Source organism: Neodiprion fabricii, chromosome 2 (genome assembly GCF_021155785.1).
Source record: "Neodiprion fabricii isolate iyNeoFabr1 chromosome 2, iyNeoFabr1.1, whole genome shotgun sequence".
In the NCBI taxonomy this organism is placed as follows: domain Eukaryota; kingdom Metazoa; phylum Arthropoda; class Insecta; order Hymenoptera; family Diprionidae; genus Neodiprion; species Neodiprion fabricii.
This window is the reverse complement of record NC_060240.1, coordinates 12,006,908-12,031,874: the sequence shown is the minus strand read 5'-3', so window position 1 is coordinate 12,031,874 and position 24,967 is coordinate 12,006,908. Positions and strand designations below refer to the sequence as shown.

The 24,967-nt window shown below is 36.7% G+C and overlaps 2 protein-coding genes across 6 annotated transcripts; one reads left to right on the top strand and one right to left on the bottom strand.

Moving 5' to 3' along the window:
* Window positions 1–210: 210 nt before the first annotated feature.
* Window positions 211–16,518, top strand: LOC124174875 (large neutral amino acids transporter small subunit 1). 3 transcript variants are annotated; one of them, XM_046554453.1, is made up of 9 exons: window positions 211–739; window positions 1,486–2,439; window positions 6,680–6,898; window positions 8,430–8,700; window positions 9,194–9,317; window positions 9,430–9,630; window positions 12,512–12,661; window positions 14,003–14,180; window positions 14,285–16,518. In XM_046554453.1, exons 2-9 carry the CDS (start codon window positions 2,184–2,186, stop codon window positions 14,344–14,346), a joined length of 1,461 nt encoding a protein of 486 aa, XP_046410409.1. In that variant the 5' UTR covers window positions 211–739; window positions 1,486–2,183; the 3' UTR covers window positions 14,347–16,518. The 3 variants fall into 3 exon arrangements, with proteins under 3 accessions (XP_046410409.1, XP_046410408.1, XP_046410407.1); XM_046554452.1 differs by having other exon boundaries at window positions 211–1,748; window positions 1,842–2,439; XM_046554451.1 differs by having other exon boundaries at window positions 211–2,439.
* Window positions 15,683–24,372, bottom strand: LOC124174876 (ubiquitin-conjugating enzyme E2Q-like protein 1). 3 transcript variants are annotated; one of them, XM_046554455.1, is made up of 3 exons: window positions 24,183–24,372; window positions 18,723–19,407; window positions 15,683–16,768 (listed from the first exon to the last, which is right to left on the bottom strand). In XM_046554455.1, the coding sequence occupies exons 2-3, from the start codon at window positions 19,383–19,385 to the stop codon at window positions 16,640–16,642; spliced, it is 792 nt and encodes a 263-aa protein (XP_046410411.1). In that variant the 5' UTR covers window positions 19,386–19,407; window positions 24,183–24,372; the 3' UTR covers window positions 15,683–16,639. The 3 variants fall into 3 exon arrangements, with proteins under 3 accessions (XP_046410411.1, XP_046410412.1, XP_046410413.1); XM_046554456.1 differs by lacking the exon at window positions 24,183–24,372 and adding an exon at window positions 23,754–23,886; XM_046554457.1 differs by lacking the exon at window positions 24,183–24,372 and adding an exon at window positions 23,270–23,455.
* Window positions 24,373–24,967: the final 595 nt, after the last annotated feature.

Sequence of the window (24,967 nt, the reverse complement as noted above, 5' to 3'; positions counted from 1 at the left end):
AAACACACGGCTTGTTGTTTAGTCGTGGAAGAAGAAGCGCAGTTTGTGTTCGTTCGATCAGGGGAAGCAGCGGAAGCCTGCAGTGGACGTAGAACGGCATAGGCGTCGAAGCGAATTTCCGCAGTTCTGGATCCCGCTCTCGCGTTGGCCGCAAAAACGCTCCGTAAAGTCCGCGCCAGTGATCGAGGGATCTTTCCACGGCCGGGGTTCCATGCTCATCTTCAGTCTGCCACGCGGACGCCACGGTGAAGTTGAACTGCTGCGAACGAATTGTGAATTATACGTGTGCGGCTGCAACCGTGACTGTGGCATGCTCTGATTATGATCAAATATGAAACAGGGAGGCATTTTAACAACGCGGGAATAAATCCATCAATTTCATGCTAAGTCCTCGCTTATATCTCATCGAGTGATATTGAGTAATGCATTAATTCAAGCATGTGCCGCCGTTATTCGAGACCTTTACGGGATAATATAAAAATAGCAGTGATTACTCGGTATAAGACTGTAACACCGTATTATGACTGACGCTAGAAACCCGATATCTTTCTCCTAATTCCTATTTCCTGGTGGGCAAATATTTATCGCCACCTTGTAATTAAATTCTGTCACAGATTCTGAAAGCACACTTACAGGCTTTGAAAAATTATTATAAACTCCGGTTATCCACTCCAAAAATATCGGAAACATATTTTGAATGAAGATATAATTTAGTAATCCCAGTTTTTCAACATAAGGTGTAAGGCATCTCTACTGCAATTTTTCTAAGAATCGGTTAATAAAAATTTCGATTTAAAGAGTATGTAATAGTCTCTCATCTACCAGTCAAGTTGTGGTTTTTTCTGGTGTTAGTATTGCATGGAAGTAACTGCTGCGATAGTTCGTTTGACTCCGTATTCGTTCTAAACTCCCGGAAAGTTGCTTAGAAGAAACTTATACTTCAGGGCATGTTATATCGTTCTATTCTTACCGACCGAGACATTTTCGGTTTTTGACAATTATAGTATAATCCATAATCCAGAATATTTTCCGAATTCTATAAATAATAAAGATTGAAATGATTATTTATTGCACGCAATGCTCACACCATATATGCTCAACTAATGCATCTGCAATAGACGGGGATCGTACAATACAAAAATGATTTCATAAGTAAGGACAGAAAAGAAGTTGGATATGATTCCGTTATTTTCTTCTCCCGGTCAGATATGAAATCGTTTCAAAAGTCAAGGGAAATTAATAGGGTTTATGATCGCGCTAATGTCGTTGATAAAAGTTTTAAAAACTGATGCAAAAATACAACCAGTAGCAAGTGTATTTATAGTGTTTCCATTGATTTTCCGAACATTCGTCACGCTTACACAGCGCGATCTTAAGCCCTGTAATTTCGCGTAGTTTTTCAGAGGTATAGTTGGTTTAGATAGGAAGGAGTGCGAAGTTTCTCTCTGTGCGAAGTACGATTTCCTGAATTTGTCGGTAAAACAGGAAGGTCCAACGTCACGTTTCTCCATAAAAGGGTTGGCAGGCAACTAGATAAAGCTCGCAAGCAGCAAAGAGTTATCCCGTGTGCAGACTCAGGTTCTTCGCGCCGTTTTAAGAGCTGAAACGTATAGCGAGGTTGCGGCGTCGCGCGTTCACTCTCGATTTGCAAGGTGCAATACGGTGGGAAGTGGCGAACACAGACGCAGCGAGAGAGAGTGTGCAAGTGGCGGGGTATACGAACACAGATTTGGCCGGCTCATGGCGAGGTAAGCCGCGTGCACACGCGTATTAGTTAGGCGGCGGCAAATGAGGAGAGAAGGGAGGCATTCGCTCGACAGTGTGTTTCTTCCGCTATATAGCCGTGAACACGCTTCTGCGATCGGGGAAGCTATTCACACAGAGGTGAAGCGACAGCCGTCCGGCTGACGACACAGCGCAACGAATTTCAGCCATACGGAGTCGGTGGCGATGGAAGACTAGACCGACCACGTGTTTACTCGAAGCCGCGCTGCAGACGAGGCAGGTGTTCGTCTCTACGTTTTTGACATACACAAGGCTGCTTGTAGAAGATTCATTATAAATGTGACGAAATCACCCGCGCTTATTGAACCAAATACCTAAAATACGAAACGCGAGACCCGCGAGCTTCGGAACGTTTGAATTTCAAATTTTCAACCGTTAAACTTTCGCCGATCGCTAAAATGCCGGACAAAGTTGGACCCGCGGAACAGCAACCGCTACGAAAAACCCCGAGTTCGGATGACGGAATCAGGTTAAAGAAGGACCTCGGATTGCTCGACGGTGTTGCCATAATCGTCGGGGTAATCGTTGGCGCGGGTATATTTGTTTCACCCAAATCGGTTCTCGAACACAGCGGAAGCGTTGGTCAAGCTTTGCTGATATGGATATCGTCTGGGTTCTTATGCCTCATTGGTGCATTATGTTATGCAGAATTGGGTGAGTTGCATTCCCTTCACTTTTTTACTATCATAAAAACTGTTTTACGTGTGGTCAAGGGCCGTAGGATATCTAATAGCATTTCCCCGTTTCGATGGGAATAGTTAAAATCGTCAAAACGTGCCGCGATAATTAATCGTCTGCTAGACGGTGAGAAAATGTTTTCAACTAGGCAACCCTGGATAGTTATACTCGTAAATAATTTTTCTTATGTAGAAACCATTAGAATTCATATTTTTTAAACAATGAAATGCAATTGTCACGATGTGGAGAATACGATGGTATTGTCTCGGAGTGAATATTTCAATTTTCAAAAACTCAGTACAAGGCAATACAAAAAGAAATGTGAAAAATTAACAAAAATAACCTTTTTCGTTTTTAACGTCGGTTATTTATGCATTTCAAGTAATAAAACTCGATCCTAAAATATCTTGATCTAAAAATGTATTTCTACAAAACTGTATTGGTGATTTCGCTACGTTTTTGAAGAATTAATTTTTTTATTCGTAGTGATTATATTTTTGGTCGTTCGATTTATCGTGGTAATCATCACATATTAACATTTTGAGGAATATAATTAGTGAAACGGAAAGCTTTCATTGTCAAGTTTTTATTACCTGTTAGTACATAATTTAATGAATAAATTCTATTGTTAAAAAATATACTTGGTGCGTTCAATAAATTCAAAAATATGTAATCTTTGGTATTATATGTTTATTTTTCTGTTTTCAAAAATATTGCAGTACGCATACATGAAAACAAGAATATTAAATTCGTGTCTATAACAGTCACAATAATTAATTAGTACTATAAAAATTCATATTAAAATGTCTTCATTTTAAATTGCATTTGTACAATAAACGTTATACATAATATAGAGAGTATAGAGACGCTTATTTGTGTAGTGGAAAACGATGACCACCCTTTGCTTACCGTTCAGTTTTCTTCCTAATTTTTTCATGTCTAGTTCAATGCCGAAAACAATTATTATATATATTCGTTTAATATGTAAAATGTTAAACCCGTTTTCGAACTATTTATTAAAGCCGATTATTAAAGCATATAATCCCCGCCCTTCGAAAAAAGCCTTGGGTATTAGTGCTCAGGGCTACTTCCAGAAGGTTAAACAATCTAACAAATCTTATCAATATCGATTTCGAATTTGAATTCTGCGTAAACTATGTGGAAAAAGAAATCAAATTAGGTAATTTGTCAAGAGGGTAAAAAGTTGCATACATTCACACTGGAGTAGCTCGAATTTTTTCAGAATTAACAAAAAATTGTCGTAATCTTAGATCAGGAATCTGAGGAATGGAGGGGCAATTTTTTTCGGCTGGAACTTGGAGAATCATCGGCAGCTGAGTTGTCGTGTCTCGAAAACTATCAGATTTAAGACAAAGTGTTACAAAAAAAACCTCAAACTTTTGTACTTGTTTTTTAACGCAAAATAAAAAATAGTCAATCGCGTCTCTCACCTCGTCTATACGAGTTTTTCGCTGTAAAAAAATACGGTATTTGCGCTGACCAGACCATATTTATTATCTATACATTTATTTTTTCGTGATAATTAGATATGACATGCCTTGATTGCGCAAAGTAATAATAATGCTTCGTTTTTCAATACGAAGTTTTTATATTTGTTTTCAGTCAATTTTACACGTCGAAACTTTTCGTAACAGGAAATATTCAAACAAATTGTACCACGTACCATTCGCACGTACGATTGTCGAAACGTATTCAAAATATAATACTTTGCGTCACTTCGATACGATGTAAACAAAAACTCCAGACGAAAAATAAAACAAACAGCTTAGTAAGCTTCACACTGAGTGTGTAAAGGTGAACAATTGTTCTACACGAACCTGTCGATATTTTTTTTTTTTTTTTGTTCTAATCTCAACAGTGTTGTGTGCGAATATAACGTACGAACATTTCCAGCAACTGCGTGTTTCAATTTTTTTGCATTTTCCCGGCTCCGAAAAGTTTTCACGTGTAACAATGGCTAAATATAAAGAAATTCGTATTGAAAAACAAGCTATGATTATTACTTTACCAAATGAAGGCATGGCATATGGCAATATCGCAAAGACAATAAATATATCGATACATATGTTCTGGTCGGCGCAAATCCAATTTTTTTCTTTACAACGAAAAATTCGTATAGATGAGGTGATAGACGCGATTGACTATTTTTTTTTGCGTTAAGAAGCTAGTTCAAAAGCTCCAAGTTTTTTCTTCTTAATATTCTGTCTTAAATCTGATAGTTTTCGAGACACAGCAACTCAAGTGAAGGTGATTCTACAAGTTCCAACCGAAAAAAGAATTGCCCTTCCACTCCTCAGAGTCGCGATTGTGAAAAAACAATAATCTGAAAAGCTGTGAATTAATGTTGAAAAAAAAAAATTTTATGGAATAGTCGCAGCAAATAACTTTGGAAAAATGGAAAATTTCGGTCAACCGTTTTGCTGAGAAAATAAAGACAAAAGAGCACTGAACTCCCTGGCATGTTTTATTTGCTTGACATGGAATTATCTGCTTTACAAATAGAGTTATAATTATGATCGGTGAAAATACACATGACTCGTTTGCGTTATTAACAGATCGACTTATAAATGTTTGATGTCTGATTGCAGATGTAGTATTGATACAATTAGGTACACTAGCTACGGCTACGTATCTACGTGCAATGGGAACGATAAGAAAATGAAAACAAGCGAGCGCGGAGATAATTTTATTAATATCGAAGAGAAATCCTGACTTTATCAGAATTTGTTTAAACTTGGTGGAATGTTAGTGCTAATTGTTGATAATTTGAGGAATGTCTTTCAAACTTTGAATGCGCAATATTTGAAGACCGAGGAAAGAATGAAATGAAAACTCGAAATTGATGAAATTTCAACGAATTTTTCGACTATCACGGGAAAGTGAACCCCAAAAGTAATTTTCTTTTACCCTAAAAATTGAAACCATTCAATCGATCACGTTGTATACGTTACCCTAGCAAAAATTATTTTCAGAAACTTTAATAAGTACACTCGGAACGTGAATTTCTAACAGTTTCTCGGTTTCCTCGAACGATCTCTGACAAATTCAAATAATTTCTAGGAACATTATTGTAGAAATATCTTATTTTAAATGCAGAAAGTTGATTTCTACAGATTTGCGGAAATAAACCAGAACTCGAATTCTTTGACATTTTTCACACAAGATGAAATCCTGGAAAAATATGAGTACATTTAACGCAAATATGATTTACGCGTCTTTTTTGACTGAGTAATAATTTCTGCGACAGTACAAAAGAAAAGCGTCAGAGTACAAAAAAGAGCAATGTTACATTCTAGTGCTACTTTATGAAAAAAAAACTTGTCAATTGTACTTTTGTTACATAAAGTATCTTACGTACCATGGAGGCAAAGTCCTTTTCGCCACGCGTATTTGCAATGTTTGCCTACGACTCGTATTGCAAACCTAACGCTGACGATGAGTGTAAAAAGACCTACTTAGCCTCTTTGATGCACAGTCTACTATTTCTTTAGAAATTCGTCCGATTTTACTTTGAATTAGACTTGGTCAAAAATAGTCGGAGGGAAGAGTAATCGAACTTTTTATGATATTCAATAGAAATTGAACTTTCGAAATGCTGAATTTTTTTTTTGTTAAACTCTCCACAATTACTTAAAATCCCACAGATATTCTCAGAATACTTTAAACATTTCCAAAAATATGTTTTTAAATCTTTGGAATTGTCTGGATTCGTGATATGTTTCTGAAATTTTTTATTCGCTAGGGCGAAAATAATTCGCGATGAAAGACGCCGAAACTTTATATCTGCGGGTGACAAATAAGACGGAGGATTAGCTGTGGCGTATAAAGTGCAATAAAAACTAGCTGACACTAATTGTTTCAGAATGTGAGAGCAATTACAATTATTTAAATTTTGTCTCATCACCACGAGGCTGAAGTTAATAACGTTCATGTATCGAAGCGTTGAAAGAAAAATTACTACGTTGCACCTTTGGAATACCTGTAGAAGTTGAATTTCCAAAATCTAAGTTTGTTGATGCTGTATTAACAGTTTATACTGAATTTCAAATAATCCTAAAATTACAAAATAACCACTTTTTCCAAAGAGGCATCGTTACAATAACGTTACAAAATTCAGCCTGATTCTTCAGCGCGTTAACGGCAGTGGAACTCCCAGCTTTCGAATGTCGCTTAACACGTCATAACGTTGTTTCAGGGACCATGATCCCAAAATCCGGGGGTGATTATGCCTACATCAGTGACGCCTTCGGACCTTTACCTGCATTTCTCTACCTTTGGGTGGCCCTATTTATTCTGGTTCCAACAGGCAATGCAATAACCGCACTCACTTTTGCGCAGTACATTTTGCAGCCCGTTTGGCCCGATTGTCCAGCTCCATATCTGGCAGTTCGACTTCTGGCCGCCGTCATAACATGTGAGTTCAAAAATTAGCATTTCTATCGACGAGAAAATGCCCACGCTTTAAACCCTTTCAGTCACCCATATTTCAAATCAATGTTTTGGCCTGAATTTTGATACTCGGGCGATTCTGGGGTCGCTGATCACGAATCTGAAGTCGGAATTTGATCATTTCTAAATCCAAGATGGCGGATCCAATATGGCGGACGTGAAATCGGAAAAAACTATCTAAATCCGATGATTCTGGTCGAAACTTGTTACTCGGGGGCTATTAGGGTTATAGGAAGTAACAAATATCATTTTAAGTTGTAAATAAACTGCGATAAGGTTAGGATATGGACATTTTTGAGGTAGGACGCTGAGCATCCCCCTGTGACTTGAAGGGTTAATCAGTACTAGACGGTAAAACAGATTAACACAATTTATAAGATGAACCTGAAGCTAGCAGCCAGTTCGCCGCCAATGGTGTTGAACTTTTTGGAAATAGAAAAATGCAGTTCGGTTTTATCCTCACAATTCTATAAAAGTATTTGGGGGTTCAACGTATTTTGAAAAATGTTGGTTTTCGGACTTTGCTACCTTATTCGAATGAACATTAGAACGTTTGGTTGCTGATTCTGGCTGCCAGCTTCAGTCTTGTTTTGTAAGAACGATCGATGCAGAAGAAAATCAGACGCGAAACACGTGTCCTTGATTTATTTAAACATTTTTGCACTACCCCCAAATCTGACTGCCCCGCAAATCCGCTAATCAATTACTGGACCGACTTGAATTGATTCAACGAAATTTTCATCAACGCTAATTTAAGATTGGTACACCGAATTAGCCACTTCAATTTGTAACTGCTGCATCGTTACTTTTTATATATGTATATATACTTATTGTGCCGATAAAGAATGTCAAATGCCAGTCATTATTCCGTTATTTATTCAATAAAGGATTTAATGCCAGCCCTTTAAACGGGTCGAAATAAATTGTTTGTAATCGATTATGATAATTGAATCTCACAGCAATAATACTCTGATCATTCGAGTGATTACTTTTGAAGATTTACGATCCAGTTGTAGGATATGGAATAAGTTGATGTTTCATTTGGTTCTTCTTCTTTCGAAAATATCTAATGAATAAACCAATCTTATTCAAAATTTAATCAGTTCTAAGTTGAGTAAAACCAAATTAATTAACGAAGTCCCCTCAAAATAGGTTCATTCATTTTCGAGTTAGTGTGGGACAAAAACACTTCATTTTCATGAATGGATGAAGGACTGGACTGATTTTACTGGAAATTGAAACAATTCTAACAATAAGCCGAATGAAGGCAAATTGGCGGGTCACATCCGATCTAAATTGGTTCATTCGTTCTCGAATTATCGTGGAACAAAAAATATGTGACACACACACACACACACACACACAGTTGCACAAACATTTTGAATTGTAGATCAACTTCAATATTCGTGAGAAATAATGCTTGAGAAACAATCGAAACTGACGTAGGTATGTGAAACTGTTTTTGAAATGAGATTTTTTCCAAATGCACGGCCAAGGCTTACTGACAGCGATAAATTGCTACAACGTGAAGTGGGCAACTCGGATTCAAGATATATTTACCGGAACGAAGATCTTCGCACTGCTCATCATAATCGTCGCTGGATTAGTGTGGCTTTGTATGGGAAATACTGAAAATTTTCGCCAACCGATGGCTGGAACCAACACTGATCCGGGGCACATCGCGTTAGCAGCTTACGCAGGATTGTTTTCCTACTCTGGATGGAATTACCTAAACTTTGTCACAGAGGAGCTCAAAGATCCATACAAGTAAATGCCCCATAATGATTCTAGAAATTTACTGCACGATTACGTCCTCAAATTTCTCATCATTTTTTCAAAGGGATTTCCTCAGAAATATAACCTACACGTTTCCGGATGTATCTGAGAAAAATTCTATTTTATTTCTGCATGAAAAATTCGAATCAATCTGATAATATCTGAAGAATTCCAGGAAATTTTATGTAGCTCATGAAATTTAGACATCTGTAGAAGAATATTTCCGATGAAACTGAAATTTTGAAAATTTTTCAAACATTTTCAAAGAATACCAAGTTAAATAAAAAACTAAGAAACTATCGAGATTTACCTACTGAATAAGTTCGTAGAAAATTCTGAAAATTATTTTATTATAAATATTGTGGCCAGATAACCGACCACAACTTCAGTTATGTTAAGATTCGAGGGGCATTTCCATATATAATTTCTAATGAGAGTATATGACCGTTTTATCACGGTGAACGATTGTTTTTTTCTTTTCCAGGAATCTACCTAAGGCGATATGCATATCGTTGCCATTGATAACAATAATTTACGTCCTGGCAAACGTAGCCTATTTCGCAGTTCTGACCCAATCCGAAATTCTAGTATCGGATGCTGTCGCGGTGGTGAGTTTCATTTTTCCTCAAACTTTTGATGCGTAATAAGTGCATAGTCTACAATCTTTAGGTATGAATCAAGCCTCGTCATCGACCCTCAAATTATTATCGCATGTTTTAGAAATTTGGGAACAAATTGTTGGGTGTGATGTCTTGGATAATGCCATTCTTCGTAGCTTGTTCGACGTTTGGAGCCCTGAATGGCGCCATCTTTGCATCCTCTCGGTTATTTTTTGTCGGCGCACGAAACGGCCATCTTCCAACTGCCATTGCCCTCATCAACGTCAACAATTTGACACCCATGCCGTCTCTCATCTTTCTTGTAAGTATGGTTAATATGCGCATCAAAACTGAAAAATATCGAAATACCCCACCTGGTGTTAGAAATTTTCATATGCTAAGCAGGCCATATTTGATTATTGAAGTGGTTTTTTAACGTTTATTTTACTCTTTATCAACTAAATGTACCGAAACAAATGTTGGCAGCTTACCGGACTTTTCTCTTCTTTTTTATTCGTTTAATTTAGTTAGAACTGGGGATCAACCGATCAGCTGATCACCCAGTGCGGCGCCATGTTGCTCTAGCCACGCTCATACTTTCGATGTTGTGACGACAGTCGGCTGGAAAGAAATTTTTTTAAACTGCCGTCGGTATCACCAGGCTAAATTTTTGTTCAATTTAACGATATTATGTATGAGATTGCCAAAAATCAATTTACAAACAGAACCACGTGATACCGAAATGCGAAGGATTTTACTTAGGATCAAATTTCGCATGCATAAATAAAGGCACTAAGTAGAAGAATTGACAAATAGGTGACAATTGTCATGATATTTGTCGGAAGTTTCTTTAAATTAGGTAAAATTATTTAAATCAGGTTAAATATTGACTACGAGTTAATTTTTATTAATCAAAGTTTTCAGGGCCAGTACGTCAAAATGAGACGGTTAACGTTTACAATTAGAAAAAAGTTACAGCTCCTTGCTTCTACTTCAAGATGCAAAAAGATTTTTCGAATTATCGTCAATGGTTCTTGAAATAGAAAGCAGAATTTAGTACTAGGTGTAATCGTGTTTACCTGAACTGCACTATATTCACTAACGAAAACAGATATACGAGCGGAAGAGTTGATGATGAACTCCCCTAAAGAAAGTAGCATAGCGTATAATGTAAAAAAATTTCGGGAAATTGCATCACTAATTAGAATTTTTATTTGATTATACATTCCAGTTACAAATAAAATGTGGGCCAAATATATTGAAAATACGATTTGTATTTTGTAATCCCGATGAAACAAAATACCAATCACACTTTTATTTATTAATTAAAAAAAAACAAAGTTTTTTATTTTGTGATTGGAGCGGAATTAAATGTAAATTACACTTCTAATTAATGGCCAATTGCAGTTTTATCATAATATTTGCAAATTATTGTTGTCTTTATTCGGCTGGTAAAAATTTTCAAATATAATTCACATCTTCATTCGATTCAATTAAAATTATTTGAAATAATCCATCATTGCATGAAATCTGAAACTTCTTGTGTTTGGTTATCGACGGAAATATGCGCGTATGTACGACTGCATCTTAAGACGACTGCGGACGCACAATAACGGGTACCAACTCATCCTTCACTCTTATGAAGACATACCGAAAAGGGTATGGCGTGCTAGGTGGTTATTGTTATTAATAATCATAATAATAATGTTGAACACAAGTTGTGTTTTTTATTTACTTTGCTCACGTGTCAATTAAACAAAGTTTCACCAGATCTTATAATAATTGTCACCTATTTGTCTATTATTCTACTTAGTTTCATCACTGTGGCGTTCGAATTTTCATCCTAATTAGTGAAATCGTTTATATTTTATTATTGGTACAATCGTCGGTTGCGTTAAATATGGGTGGTTGCGATATTTCTGTTAGTGAAATTGATTTTTGGTATTTTTACGTGATTCTTTGGATCACATAGACATTTCGGCATTTCTGCCGGTCGATTAAAACCTTTTCTTAAAAACTATTTAGCAATCATTGGCGGCAACATTGTCAACCAATTCCAACATCAGAGAAAGAAAATGATAGATAATCAATGAAAATTATCAGTTTCGCGTAAATATCGTCGGTGCATAGTGGCAATTATGTAACAGCGATTGGCGCATGGGAAGGTTTAATCCCAGGGGTTGATTACCCTTGGAATCTAACTGTACACCACTCACGAAATCTTTCGAAGCACCTGGAATCACCAGAAATCATGCAGTCATGTACACGCAAACCGATAATTGTTTAACCCTTCTATGGAACCAAATAAGATGTAGGCGACGATTTAATACATACAAAACTGCACATATTGTATTGCATATGTTGAACGTCGATACCGTAAGAATTCTATGAAAGCATCAAGTTAATAGTATGGATCTTGACATGACGGGGTCCAGTAGATCAAGTTTATTGAATAATGAACCACTTGAAAGGACATGACCTCCGCCTTAAACTGCAAGAACGGTTCTTGCGTTAGAGCAATGACAACTTTAATACTCAGCAGTCTATGCAGATATTACACGCTCATTGTAACGTGAGATTAAATCACGTATGAGGTTTAGAGATAACTAACCACTGCGCAAGACTCTACTACACAAGCACGTGTCCACACGTAAACATTCTCGCGTTATGCAGGGTAAAAATTTCCCAAGATCAAAAGAAACAATTTTGCAGAATTTTTGAAACTCTGCGTCTTATCCCTTGAATCTTTTAGCCTTGTCACTATTTTGGCGCACATGCGATTTGTCACTATTTTATTGTTTTCGTAAATATTACTTGGGTTAGGTTTGAGCCATATGGCGTCGTATCGAGCAATCAGCTGACCGATTTAGGTGAACTTCTCAGGTATTACGGCTCATAAAACAACGTGAAAGTTCTTGTGCTTTCATTTTATGAAATCGAGCCAATCTGCAATAAAATATGTAACACAAAGCATATTTATAATTTAATAACGTCTTAAATATGACGAATTCTGAACCATCAGCTCCCAACTTACGTAAACCGAGTTGTAAAGTATTTTAATCCGTGTCATTTTCTTACCTGCGGACAGCTGGTTACAACATACTGATCAACCTAATTGTAAGAAAATTACTGTTATAAATAATTTTGAATAATGACCATGTTTTCTTATCTCGTATTTTTGCACATGTTTTTCGGATTTATAGTGCATCATAACATTGGTTCTCCTGGTTATCGAGAACGTTAGTTCACTGATCACCTACGTCAGTTTTGTGGAAGCTGTATTCACTACATTGTCAGTGTCTGGTCTTCTCTGGCTGAGACACAAGTGCCCCGATCTCCATCGTCCGATAAAGGTGAATCTTCAGACTTACCAACGTAACACGTAAATAACTCAAAAAACCATCTACAGTAAAACTTTTCTTAACGGACACTTCCCAATAACAGATTCCTCTTTACAAGGCAGTCTAAAAATCTCCAGCAGCACAATTGACACGTTAATGTTGTTCTGAATAACGAAAACTCTTCAATAATGGACAATATTTTCAGTTCCGAAAGTGTTCGCTGTTGGGAAGTTTCGCTGTATCACATTTCAATCGATGACTTGGCATCAAAACTCATTACACTCAACCACCGTGGTTAGTTTAGTGTGGAAAGAACATTTAATTTCACGAAATTTCGGTACACGATCCAACTACAATTCCGTAACTGTCTAAGCACATGCAAGCGACGCAATACATGCTCTAATCAGTGGCATTTCGTCTCTAATTGCCCACATTTTATTAATATATTGCATGATTGACCAACTTTGACTTGAAATAGGCCAACTGCTATTTCAGGACTTTGCACACCTTCGCCATCACTGAAAAACTTATCATAGTTCACAGTTCGAAATTACAAAACTTCTGAAATACTGTAATATATTTAAAAATATTTTCGATCCGAAACTATATGAATAATTTTAAAGATTGCTCTGAAATAATATATCCGGTCATACTTGTCAATCATATATCAAATTTCATCTTCAAACGTACGTAGTGACTAAACTATTGACTTTACAATATAAATTCAAGCAATACACTTTTTTGAAGAATTCAATGATTTACAAAGTGTTTCCAGAATCGAGTTCGTATCATCAAACGTGGCTGCGTGATGTTATTTAAATGGAAAACATGCGAATCCCGAGAACGACTTATAAAAGTCCGATTTAAGAGATTCTTTTGCGAGAATATTGTTTTTTATTTTATACGACAACATTGTTACATGGAAGTAAAAAAGTCTTGCTTCTAAACAAAATACCCCGGTGTGCATGTAGCTGTACATACTGTGAAACTTCCCAATAGCGTACACATTTGAGACTGAAAATATTGTCCATTATTGAAGAGTGTCTGTTATTCAGAACAACGTTAACGTGTAAGTTGTGTTGCTGGAAATTTTTAGACTGTCCGTTGTCAAGAGGAATCCGTTATTGGGAGGTATCCGTTAAGAGAAGTTTCACTGCATGATCTTTTAAACAAAATTCTCGAAGATTCTAAAGTTCTCGGCATTTTTGGATTATAAGTGAAAATTGAATAAGAATCAAAGCGGACACAGTTGTAAAAATAAAATACCATTGATTTCAATATTATTCAGTATTTATAGTCAACTTGAATTCTGCAACATATACGTTAAGCAATTTTTCGATTTCCACGTCACAGGTTTACATTGCCTTGCCGATTGTATTCTTCATGATCTGTGTGTTCCTCGTTGTGCTGCCATGCTATGAATCGCCGTGGGAGGTTGGTGTGGGAACTGTACTGATACTATCGGGTATTCCGGTGTACCTGATTTTCATACAGTGGAAAAGAAAACCAAGATGGCTCGTCGCGGCGTCTCGTAAGTTTTCTTTTTTTTTTTTTTGTTTTTTTTCACCTATTTTTACACAAAAATGAATAATTTTTCTCGTAACTACAGTGAAAATTCGGATAAAATTGTTGCAGATGAACTGAACATGACTTGTGCGAAGATGTTCATGTGCGTCCATGAGAGCAAAGCCGACTGACGAAAGGAGAACTAAGGTAATATTTATCGAGAATTTTAATTCCGGGTTCAAGGAGTATTTGTACCTGTTCACCTAACTGAAATACCATCAACTATACCGAATCAACGATCGGTAATCGCGAAAGTGCATCGCGAGCTACAAGATTTAATATGTGCCTATTAAAGAAAAAGTGGTATTTCTGCTAGAATTAACTTGACCAATGAGTATTTTCACTCAGTATGTAACAGAGATATTTCTTCGAAACTGTCACTCAAACGGCAGATTAGACAATCATCACAATTGTTATACAAAAGTCGATGCGGATACCATATTTGATCTGACAACGAGAGTATCAGATTTTTGGATTATGAATTCTACTCTAATTTCTAGGCCTCTCTTCACTCCAGCTATGATTGAGTATATGAGCAGCTAACCTTTTCAGTTACAGAAGCCACCATTGTGGCACACTGTTATTCTATTCTTTTTTTTTCATTATATATTCCAAGCAAAATCCTGAATTTGGTTATTATCTGAAAACTGAATTGCATGACTGAAAGGGTTAAATGACACGTGTCGTATATTGTGCCTTAAATATTAATTTTCGTTGGCCTCTGTCGACGTTTTCAATTATAGAATCTCATACATTCAAGTGTTTACGGATAGATTATTTTAGAACACCAGTGAAGTAACTATGAATTTTCGACGATCTGATCTATTGTAAATTGCTCGAACGAAGGCCCGTTAGGTGAAACTATACGTCAGGAGCTCTATATTTTGGGCCAAGGAAACACTCCTACAAGTTTAATCAGTATCCACGAACTGACTCTTTGTATTCCATTGCACGGTGAAGGAAATAACTCTGTATACCGGGGATATCAGACGGCGGCTTTTGGCCCATAAAGTGCTTTAATAATTTAAGTAACTGTCGAAATTAGTGCGAAGGTTTTTGCACATATTATTATACAAATGTGTATTATATATAAATAGGAACCCGCACAAGCAACGGGAAAATGCAAAATTCTAAATTCATGTATAAATTAACTTGTTAAATTACTGAATGAAAACGAAATGTTGTACAGAAATATAATATTGTTTTAAATAAATTTATAGAAGACGCAACGGGAATCGTTATAGGAATAAACAACGTAAACTCTACCACCTTTTACTCTTACGGTGTTTGCGTACATTTTGCAATAAAATATATATTACCTATCAGTTTTTATTGGTTTAAAAGAACGATGTTCAAATGATTGAAATAATGATTATAATAATGATGCAGAGCAGAATCGTGAATGAATGAACAACGATTCAACTTTCCGGTTTTCATTCGGTCACGTATTTACTCTGTTCGTTTCGAGACGGGTATAATAATATTTATTTGGCACATATAGAACAGTGATATTTAGAGAAATATTACATGACTAGAGAGATTTATATAAACAGAGGTGCCTAAACATTTTCTTTAACAATTTATGTAACGGTTAAATACATATAAAAACAAGGAAAGCGTGCAATCGTTCGAAAACAATTGTTGCCACTTCCCAATTATCAATATTACATATTCGTGTGAATGTAATTTATACTTAAATATGTTTCCGAAGTACTATATTCCGAAATTTGTGTAACTGCGCTCGGGATCCCTAAATCCAAGAGACACGATCGTGTGACAGTAAATATGGCGTTCACCTTCATGGCCGTCGTATTTAATTATAAAAATGATTTTTTATCCCGAACTTTACCCTACACTAACTGCATATCACAAAATGAGAGTTTGAGAGTTCGCACGATGTCTTATGCGCCGTATTATTATTAAATTTACCTAAAACGATCAGCTGATTGACACTTCCGACGCCATATTTCCCTAACCGTGCCCATATTAAGGATCCCAATAATTATCATAGGAACGGGAACAGTTTCCTCTTGAGACGTAGTACGGAATCGGATTAGTAACGGGAACAGTCTACAATCTTGTAAAACATGTACCTTACTGTAGATATGATTTTTTAGTACATCGAAAATAATCTAGCGAAGAACCAAAACGGAAATCACAATGATGTGTAACTAGTAAAATGGATAAAGTTTTTGCCGTCTCTTCTTTCATCCACTGTATTGCATAATCTATGAATTATAATACATACTGCAATTTGCGTATTCATTATAATTATGAATTCACTTCACATAAGCATGTTGTAATAATTGAGTAAAAAAACGTATGAGATATGGAACGTAACAAAAATATTTCGCGATCACGATGTATTTGTACGGATTAGAAACGTTATGACAACTTCAAATTGAGCAGTATAAGACGAGGGATTTAGCCCTCGGCTAACGGAGGTGTAACCCAACCATATTTTTCATGTGTTTTAACAAGACTTCTGAAAGACTCCTCGGCCGATCTTCGGTTGAATTCTTTATGGCTTTTCGTCTTCCTCGCGATGCGCCCCTGCAACATTTAACATCGAGGAAGTTGAATTATTGCTTAATGTAATCATGGATCGTACACACAATTATTATTGATTAAAAAATTACATTGTCGTCATTTGAATGCACAATTATTAATTAATTGCGAATTACTACGTCGTCTTGAAAATCCTTCGAGGTGCTGGAAAAACAATATTTGAATAATCAAGGGCTTCAAGAAGGTCGAATAATTGTGTGTAAGAGAAACTTAATTTCTATTTCACTCCAACCGTTTCAGCATTGTCAAAGATATATTTATTGCTCTTTTTACAGGGTATTTAATCGCGAGTGACTTTTGATATCTCTGAAAATATGACAGTTATGAATGTACAAAGTGAGACTTACGTTGCATAGTCTAGTTGTATATTTCTACTATTTCTAGTATTTTTTTTATGATGAACATTTTACGTCCGGCAGTGACCCGGAATGCTACTTTCATCTCTTGAGCATGTAACCTAATACTTCTCTTGATCTTCTATCTCTCACGTCTTCTTGGGCGCGCAAATAGTAGGAATGTACTTATTCAGCTATCTGCAACCCCGTATTTCTCTCAGGCCTCATTTCAACCTCTCTCCTTTCGACAATCCACTCACACTTCAACCAACACTCTTCCACGAAATTTCTCATCAGACACGCTCCTAATCTTTATTCAATTACAACTAAACACAACAAGCAATCTAACATTTCTCATTAAATTACATTTCATGGAATATCAATAATCAATCAGTATCTCCCCAAGATCCTCATCAAATTAAGATCAAACCTTCGCGTGTAAACGAGGTTTAAGCGAGAATTAATCCGAACAAAACCGATAATCCATAACGAACGTAATAAGCGTGGAAAAAAGTCTTTTCCCAAAGACTAGAAAAGTTATTCAATCAATCTAAAGCACCGCAACTGTCTGATTTTCAAAACTTTTGCAAATAATCACTTATCGAGATCCTGAGTGTGGTTGTCGATGTTAAGCTAATATGGCGCTGCATTGGGTGCGTAAATAAATTGATGGGCATATCAAGAGACAGAAAACGTCATGCAAAGTATTGGATCCTTATTTAGTGATATTGAGTCGATGTAGATTAGAATATGGGACAAAAAAAAAACCACTCTTATCATTGATGCTACCAGATTCTGAATTTAAGAATCTCGCATCGCTGGGGCAACGAACATGAATCACTGCTGAAAAAGATTCTCAGAAAATTACAAATTATGATTTTTCTTTAGAAATTTATCAGTAATTTACCTGCATTTTTTCAGACAATATGTACTGAGGAAACTTCTATATTATTTCTGGAGGTTTAAATTATTCAAATGACATCTGACAAACTTTCAGAAATTTTTGAGATTTTGTGGAAAAAAATATTCATGTTCCACTGAGATATCATTTCTATTGGAAATCGGAACAACCCCGAATTTTCGAGTGTTTGACTATTTCTCACCAAGTTGAGCTAGCAGTGAAACTCGCACCAATTTCTGAAGAAAAATCGAATTTTGTTAGAAGACCATTTTGTATCTCGCATCTGAAAAAATTTGTGTTCCAATGTTTCTACATATTTGCGAAGGGAACTGCCTTATAAAAACAAGGATGGATATCTGAAAAAAATTGGACAATTTTGGGAAACAGCCTGTAATTAATATTTCTGAAATACAGCTGGGAATATCCGGACAAACATATAAAAGAATATTTCTTCTTTAAAATAGAATTATGAAGCTTTAAGATTTTTCTGAAAATTTTCGAGGTTTTTCCATATTTTTACGAAATTTCTAGAGATTGATAAAAATTGTCATAGACTTTTTTTTAGAAAAACTGAGATATTGTCAGAAATTCACATTTTTAGTACTGTGCCAGGGATATAAACATGATTTTAGCATTTCTCTCCACATAGTCAAAAGGTAGAAGAAAACGAAAAAGAAGAATAGCACGATTTAAATATTCTCACCTGACCCTTAACGATACTAGCGGCAAACTGGGTGATTACAGCCTCTATGGTGTAGGCGCTGGCCCACCCTCGGGGAGTTAGAAGTTCCATACAAATGGCGCCTCCTTCCATGACAAATCCCTTGTCGATACGGGGTGAAATGACCCTCATGAAGGGTGGAGCGAACGGAAAGTTTTCGGGAAATATAACGTGGAGCAATATGTAGGGCACTTCAAGCTCACGCATATCTGCGGCCAATTCACTCTCGGGATCGACTTTGTGCAGCCTAACGTGCCACTCGAAGAGGTTGTCGTTCACCAACTCAGCGCTGAAGGCGGCATCCCGTCGATGCTGAAGCCTCTGAACCTCGCTGAGCTCTTTCATCAGACGTCGCAACCGCACGCCACGTTCCGGAACGGCGGTAACTGCTGTCTGCGAGCAGCTAGCCCCAGACTTTTTCGCTTTGAAAAAAAAGCTGCTCGAGTGGCTGCTGCAACCTGGCATCTCCTGCGGTCCCGAATTCGACGGCGTAACAACGTCCGGCCGATGATGGCGACTCAGCAAATGACGCGACGGGGAGTTTGTCGGACCGCCACTCGCCCCGTCCTGTTCACTGATCTTCTCTGAGGTGCGGAACAACTTCCTGAATGCTGCGACAACCTTGTCCTTCGATCTCGTCGTCATCGTTGTTCTGACGATTTAAAGTCTGGAATAAAAACCATTCAGTCAGGTATTCGCAACAATTGTTTCAATTTCTAGAGGGTCACTTGCTCGGATATCAGGACTCCCGTATACACTTCACGAATTTTAAAATCTTCAGAATACGTGGAACAACATTTTAGGCGACTTCGCGTTACTTGAAATCAAAAAAAAATTATTAGGACGCAGTGTCTGTGTTGAAAAAAAAAAAGTTGCGATAGGATAAGAAACCGTTTAAGGGAGCTTTCCAGTGTGAAATTTTCAAAAAATCGATTTTTTTTTTTTTGCTTTATCGAATAGTATACACTCTTCCGAATATTCCCTGAAATTTTCATGCCGAAATTCAGATTATTTCGGTTACTGTACAGCATTTTTTGGAAAAAGGCAACGGAGCGCTACAGCTACCGCGTCGGCCGTCTGCCCGTGCGACTGTTATTTCTATTGTCTTGTTCCTACCTGCACGTACATGAACTTGGCTCGCCAATTGTCAAAAATGTGAATTCGGACTATTGCATAATTTGCCGTTAATTAGCCGTAAATTAGTCGCGCGACTTATTTTTTTGTCGCACTCAATTTTCAAAAAAAAAGCGGATGGCGTGCTAAATTCTTGAAAATCAATCAATCACTGTGTGTGGCAACTAGCCCCAAAGCACGTATTCTGCGGCAAGCAGATAGTAGAAATCGCTACGCAGTGTGCTGTGTGCACCTTCAATGAAGGTTACGACCCAATTTTAAAAATTTTGGAGACGATGGGATGCACGATAGGGCCGAGCGCCGCAGATTTCGCCGCTAAATACAAGAATGCGCGCATCACCCAAGCAAACCGCCGGGCTTCCCTGGATAGCAAAGAGGCGAGGACAGCTCGTCGGATTGAACAATCCATTGAGCACGATCTTTTCGAAGAAGCAGAAGGGATATTGTACGGACCTGGCATCGCTGATTGACCGTAAGTAAACGATTTACCTAAAATTTCCTCACTTGAAACTTTGAACGCGTTTTTCTCGAAACAGCATTTTTCAAAACGGTGGCCAACTTGGAGGGCAGAGTTTTAAAGCTATCGAGTTGAATTTTTTACACAATATTCTTAACGTCATTGTTTATCGTGCTATGGAAGCTTTTTTTTTTTTTTTGACATCTTCCTATTTTTTTGTAAAAAAAACTGCCAAAAAAAAATGCTAAAATCGATACTTTTTGTTCAAACCGGCGCCATTTTTGCAAAAAAAAAAAAAAAGAAAAAAGCTTCCATAGCACGAAAGCCAATTATATACCGATCAATAATCTTTTTGTGTTTTTTGTCTCAGATCAAAATTGTGACCCCCAATGTGGCCACCACATCCAAGTGCATTTTCTGCAACAATTGTTTCATCATTTTTATAGATACTAATTAATAAATAAATCGATCTTTAAAAAATTGTTTTGTATTCTTCAATACCCAATTAATATACAAAAAAAAAAACCAGACCGATTAGATTATTTTTTCTTTAAAAAAAAAAATCGCGAAAAACAGCGATTTTTCGGGCTGTCACACTGGAAAGCCCCCTTAAAAAAGCCCCAACAGCGTTGGTGCAAATAATGACGAACACAAGTAAATAGCATGTTTATTTTGCAATAGGAATGGTTCCAAGCAAATTCGAATATCACAACTTAAAATATCAACAATTTAAGAAAACTTAATATAATTGGAACTTTCAAAATTATTACTTAGGTGTTTTTCAATCGAATCTCATATTTCGGGCTCATTATACTGGATCATCGGATCTTGAAAAATTGTTTCAAAAACCATTACGATATTTTACATTATAATATACAAGTTATAACAATGTATAAATCTAATTGTTGACGAAAATCTGTTATATCGTACTTACAAAAATGCGGTCTCTATGTAAAGTAATCTTTTTTGTCCACTACAAAAAAAACTTGTATGCCACACTTTGTTGAAAAACCGTGTTAAAATTAAAAAGTTCGTAAGTTTTTCTGCAGATACCGTTCATAAAATTTGCCATGCGACAATGTATTTGAATAGCGTGGCATTTAAAAAATAAAAGTATGGATTCGTAATATCGTTGTACCCATGTATTCGAATTATGGTATGCATGGAAAAGAATTTCGTTACATAAAGTATCGTGTGCACCATGGAGAAAAAGTCTTTTCCTCTTCGCATATTTTCAATATCTTTCTCCGGTTTGTGCACACGCTCGCATACCATTCATATGGCAAACTTACGATCGGCGTAAAAAGACCTACTTTGCCTCCCAAGTGCACAATCTACTTTTTATCCACTTTGGAGATACTATAATTAATAAAAATTCTTTCGAGCGATTTCTAGAGATCTTCGTGGTGAACAAACAAGGTCCAACAACATCATAATCGGATCAGAAACACCAGAGTTTTATCATATCGAAAGTTCCAATCATCAAAGCTTTTCTCAAACTGCTGATGTCTTAGCTTGTATTATTCAAATTTGCTCAGATTCATTCATAGAACATAGTTAAAAGAATGTTATTTTGCTCGTATTCCACATCATTGGTCCAAATAACAATGTTGGAGATTTTTCAATGGTTTTTTTCTTTCTTTAACTTTGGTCTCGGACGGTATCGCCCGTTCATCCTTAACCCCTTACCCTACGATTTAAGTTCGGATGGCGCGTGCTGTAATCAACAGCCAGTTCGATCACACGACGAACCATTCCACGTCTCTCACACGATGTTGCAAGCAAAAGGGTTAAAATCAATTCACACCGTGGAAACAGTGTTTTAGGTATATAATTTGTTGATAAAAATTAGTAAAAGTATCTGTAAATTCATAATAGCTAACGCGCACCATTATTATGGCGTCATTATTCAGTCATTCGCGCTGGCATGACACGTCAAAATTTGGGGTTCGTACGTACGCTTCATGGGTTGGTACTAATATAGTAACGCTGCAAGAATGACGCGAAAAAAGTCCCTTTTAAACGATCCTGAAGTTTACATCTTAAGAGGATGTGATAGTCCGTCATTACCGACCGCGTGAAATCTCACTTATTTTGACTTTTATTCGTTGACTGTATATTCTTCAGTCAACGTATTATCCAAGCCTATGCATCACTGATGTGAAAATTCCGCATGAATATAAAAAAAAACGTTGTTTTACACAACAATATTGCCAAGAAAGGTATTCCTGTAACTTATTGCTGGAATAAATTTCATAGAATTCTTTTGCATGAAACCAAAAAGTTTTTGGAAAGTTTTGTTCGGCATCAGACACAGAATCACGCAACTACGCTACATTGACCTTAGTGCCGTGTAGACTTTGATAACAGTCAAAATAAGTGTCATTTTACTCAGTTGGTAAAGACTGACTATGGCATCCTCTTAATAGTAGTATAATAATGTTATATATTCGTCTTAATCGTTATTTATAAACTGAGTTATTCTTCGATAACATTAGAATAGTTGAAGAGGAGGATTAACGAAGGCTGTGCCATTTTTTCACAAAAAAAGGATTCTTTAAAAAGTATATATTATATGCCACAGCCAATGTTGTGTAAAGAATTTTTTCTGAATGGCATGTACGGCCTTTCTGAATTCTTCTCTTCGATTTCGTGGCTAATCCAATTTCAAAACTCTAATACACTGTACGAATTGAAATGAATTCGAAACGCTCTGAACGCTATCACATGACATGATACTCATGTGACTTTGAAAAACTGTGCCTGTAACTGCAAATGGTATGAAGCTATATAAAAATGGTTTCCTCACAGGTCATTAAATACCCAAGTAGCACTTGACTCGAATGTCAGTTGAAGGTGATTTTGTGCCACTTAATTATTTAATTATTTTTGAGGAAATCGTCTTATAAACTTTACGTCACATCTGGGTGATAATTACACTATACTTCGAGTGGATTTAATATTCTCAAGATAGAATTAATCCGTGGACACCTCGGAAAAATTGCATATTCACTTTGTTGATCAATTACACTAGATAAACTTGTCGTTGATTTATTATCACAATATGTTAGAATAGCAGTAAGCATGAAGCTATCGCAGAAGACTCATCCACAAGAGATAACTGACTACTCCACCGCACATATGTCGTTAGGTGCAGCTAACCTGAAATGCACATATGTATGCATGTATGTCCCTATAGAGCGCAGATGTATGTATGTATACACACTTAAGGGGCTTTACCAGAAAGGAGAAAGTCTTTCAGACTGAAACGGTAGAAGTTCGACGAGAATCTCGAGTTATGGTTTGCCTTTATTAAAAGTTCAAAAGACTGAAAACAAAGAAAGAGAAGAATGGAAAGCACAGTGTTGACTCTCATCCACCCGAAATTAGACTTCTAAAACTGCATCTACGTATCTATATACCTATATATGTAACCAACTCGAGTTAAATTTAGACTGCATCCACTCGTATTCTTCATTTCAAACACGTATGGAAGTAGCTCACAGCAATTAATTTATGTGCGGAATATGTTTACATTATTTGTCTTGACTCTCAAGAACCGTCACAAGTTCCGAACGGGGAGCATCGCGCCGATCAGTTTGAGTTTAGAAAAATATATGTCCGCCGAATGGGAGAGTCGGGAGGAGGTGTGATGCACAAAGAAAACAATTTCGTTAAAATATTGCAATACTGGTGTGAACCACACGATACGGGTATTGTCATACGTTGAATACAAACGCGAAGAATGACTTTTCCGAATGAATTCACGAACCCTGTACACTCATAGAAATGTACGTGTAATACGTATTTATTAAACACGCGCGATACAGTGAATCGAGAACGACACTCACCCACTTCAACCTCTCCGATCAAAGCACCCCATCGGACTATTTAAGCAATAACGTCGATCCGGACAGCCCCGCAAAGGGGCGCAGTCTCCACCCTCATTGAAAACAGGATGAACTTAGAACGATGAAAGTCGAGGCTCAGAGTGCATGGTAGGAGAGTGAACAGAACGTGGAGATTCAAGCCAGGAGGCAGAATTGAGACTGCGGCGAATGGCGGAGGAGTGAGAGGAGGGCTGTAGTATCGATCCGGTTCCATTGTTGATATTAAATGGTTCTTCTTCCCGTGTCAAAGATCACCGTTTTATTGTTTTATGCCTCGATCAATTATTTGGACATCGATAATATGATGACGATTGACGATCATGGGAATGTACATTGGACGCGATATATTGATGCGCCATGTGAAAAGACTTTAGAAAATTATGTTAACTTAGCTAGTGATGCGGTATAATATGATAATAGCAATAAATACTTGAGTACTGTTGAATGATCCCCAGTTGCAGTAACTACGATATAATTATGGTGAGGCATAATATTATATGATACTTTTTTCACCAATTTTCATGTAAGGAAGTGAAGATATGTTATGAATGAGAATGTTGAAGAAGGAATAGATTTTCTGGTGATCTTTATATTATATACAAAATAACTTTGCGGCTCAGAGTCGATTCGTAGGATTGTAGATAATTTATTTCTTCTTTTCGATAACTGGCCCCTCAGAAACTCAAAAGAAACAATCTGAGCATCGTTGGACTAGCAGCTGGAAAAATAGGACAGAAATGTACCGT

Bases quoted from the DNA above. Each gene is read 5' to 3' on its own strand.
- LOC124174875 (XM_046554453.1), top strand. From the start codon at position 2,184: ATGCCGGACAAAGTTGGACCCGCGGAACAGCAACCGCTACGAAAAACC. The intron at 2,440-6,679 runs GTGAGTTGCATT...ACGTTGTTTCAG, and splicing joins ATTATGTTATGCAGAATTGG to GGACCATGATCCCAAAATCC. The intron at 6,899-8,429 runs GTGAGTTCAAAA...TGCACGGCCAAG, and splicing joins TCTGGCCGCCGTCATAACAT to GCTTACTGACAGCGATAAAT.
- LOC124174876 (XM_046554455.1), bottom strand. From the start codon at position 19,385: ATGACGACGAGATCGAAGGACAAGGTTGTCGCAGCATTCAGGAAGTTG. The intron at 16,769-18,722 runs GTGAGAATATTT...TAAATGTTGCAG, and splicing joins CTAGTATCGTTAAGGGTCAG to GGGCGCATCGCGAGGAAGAC.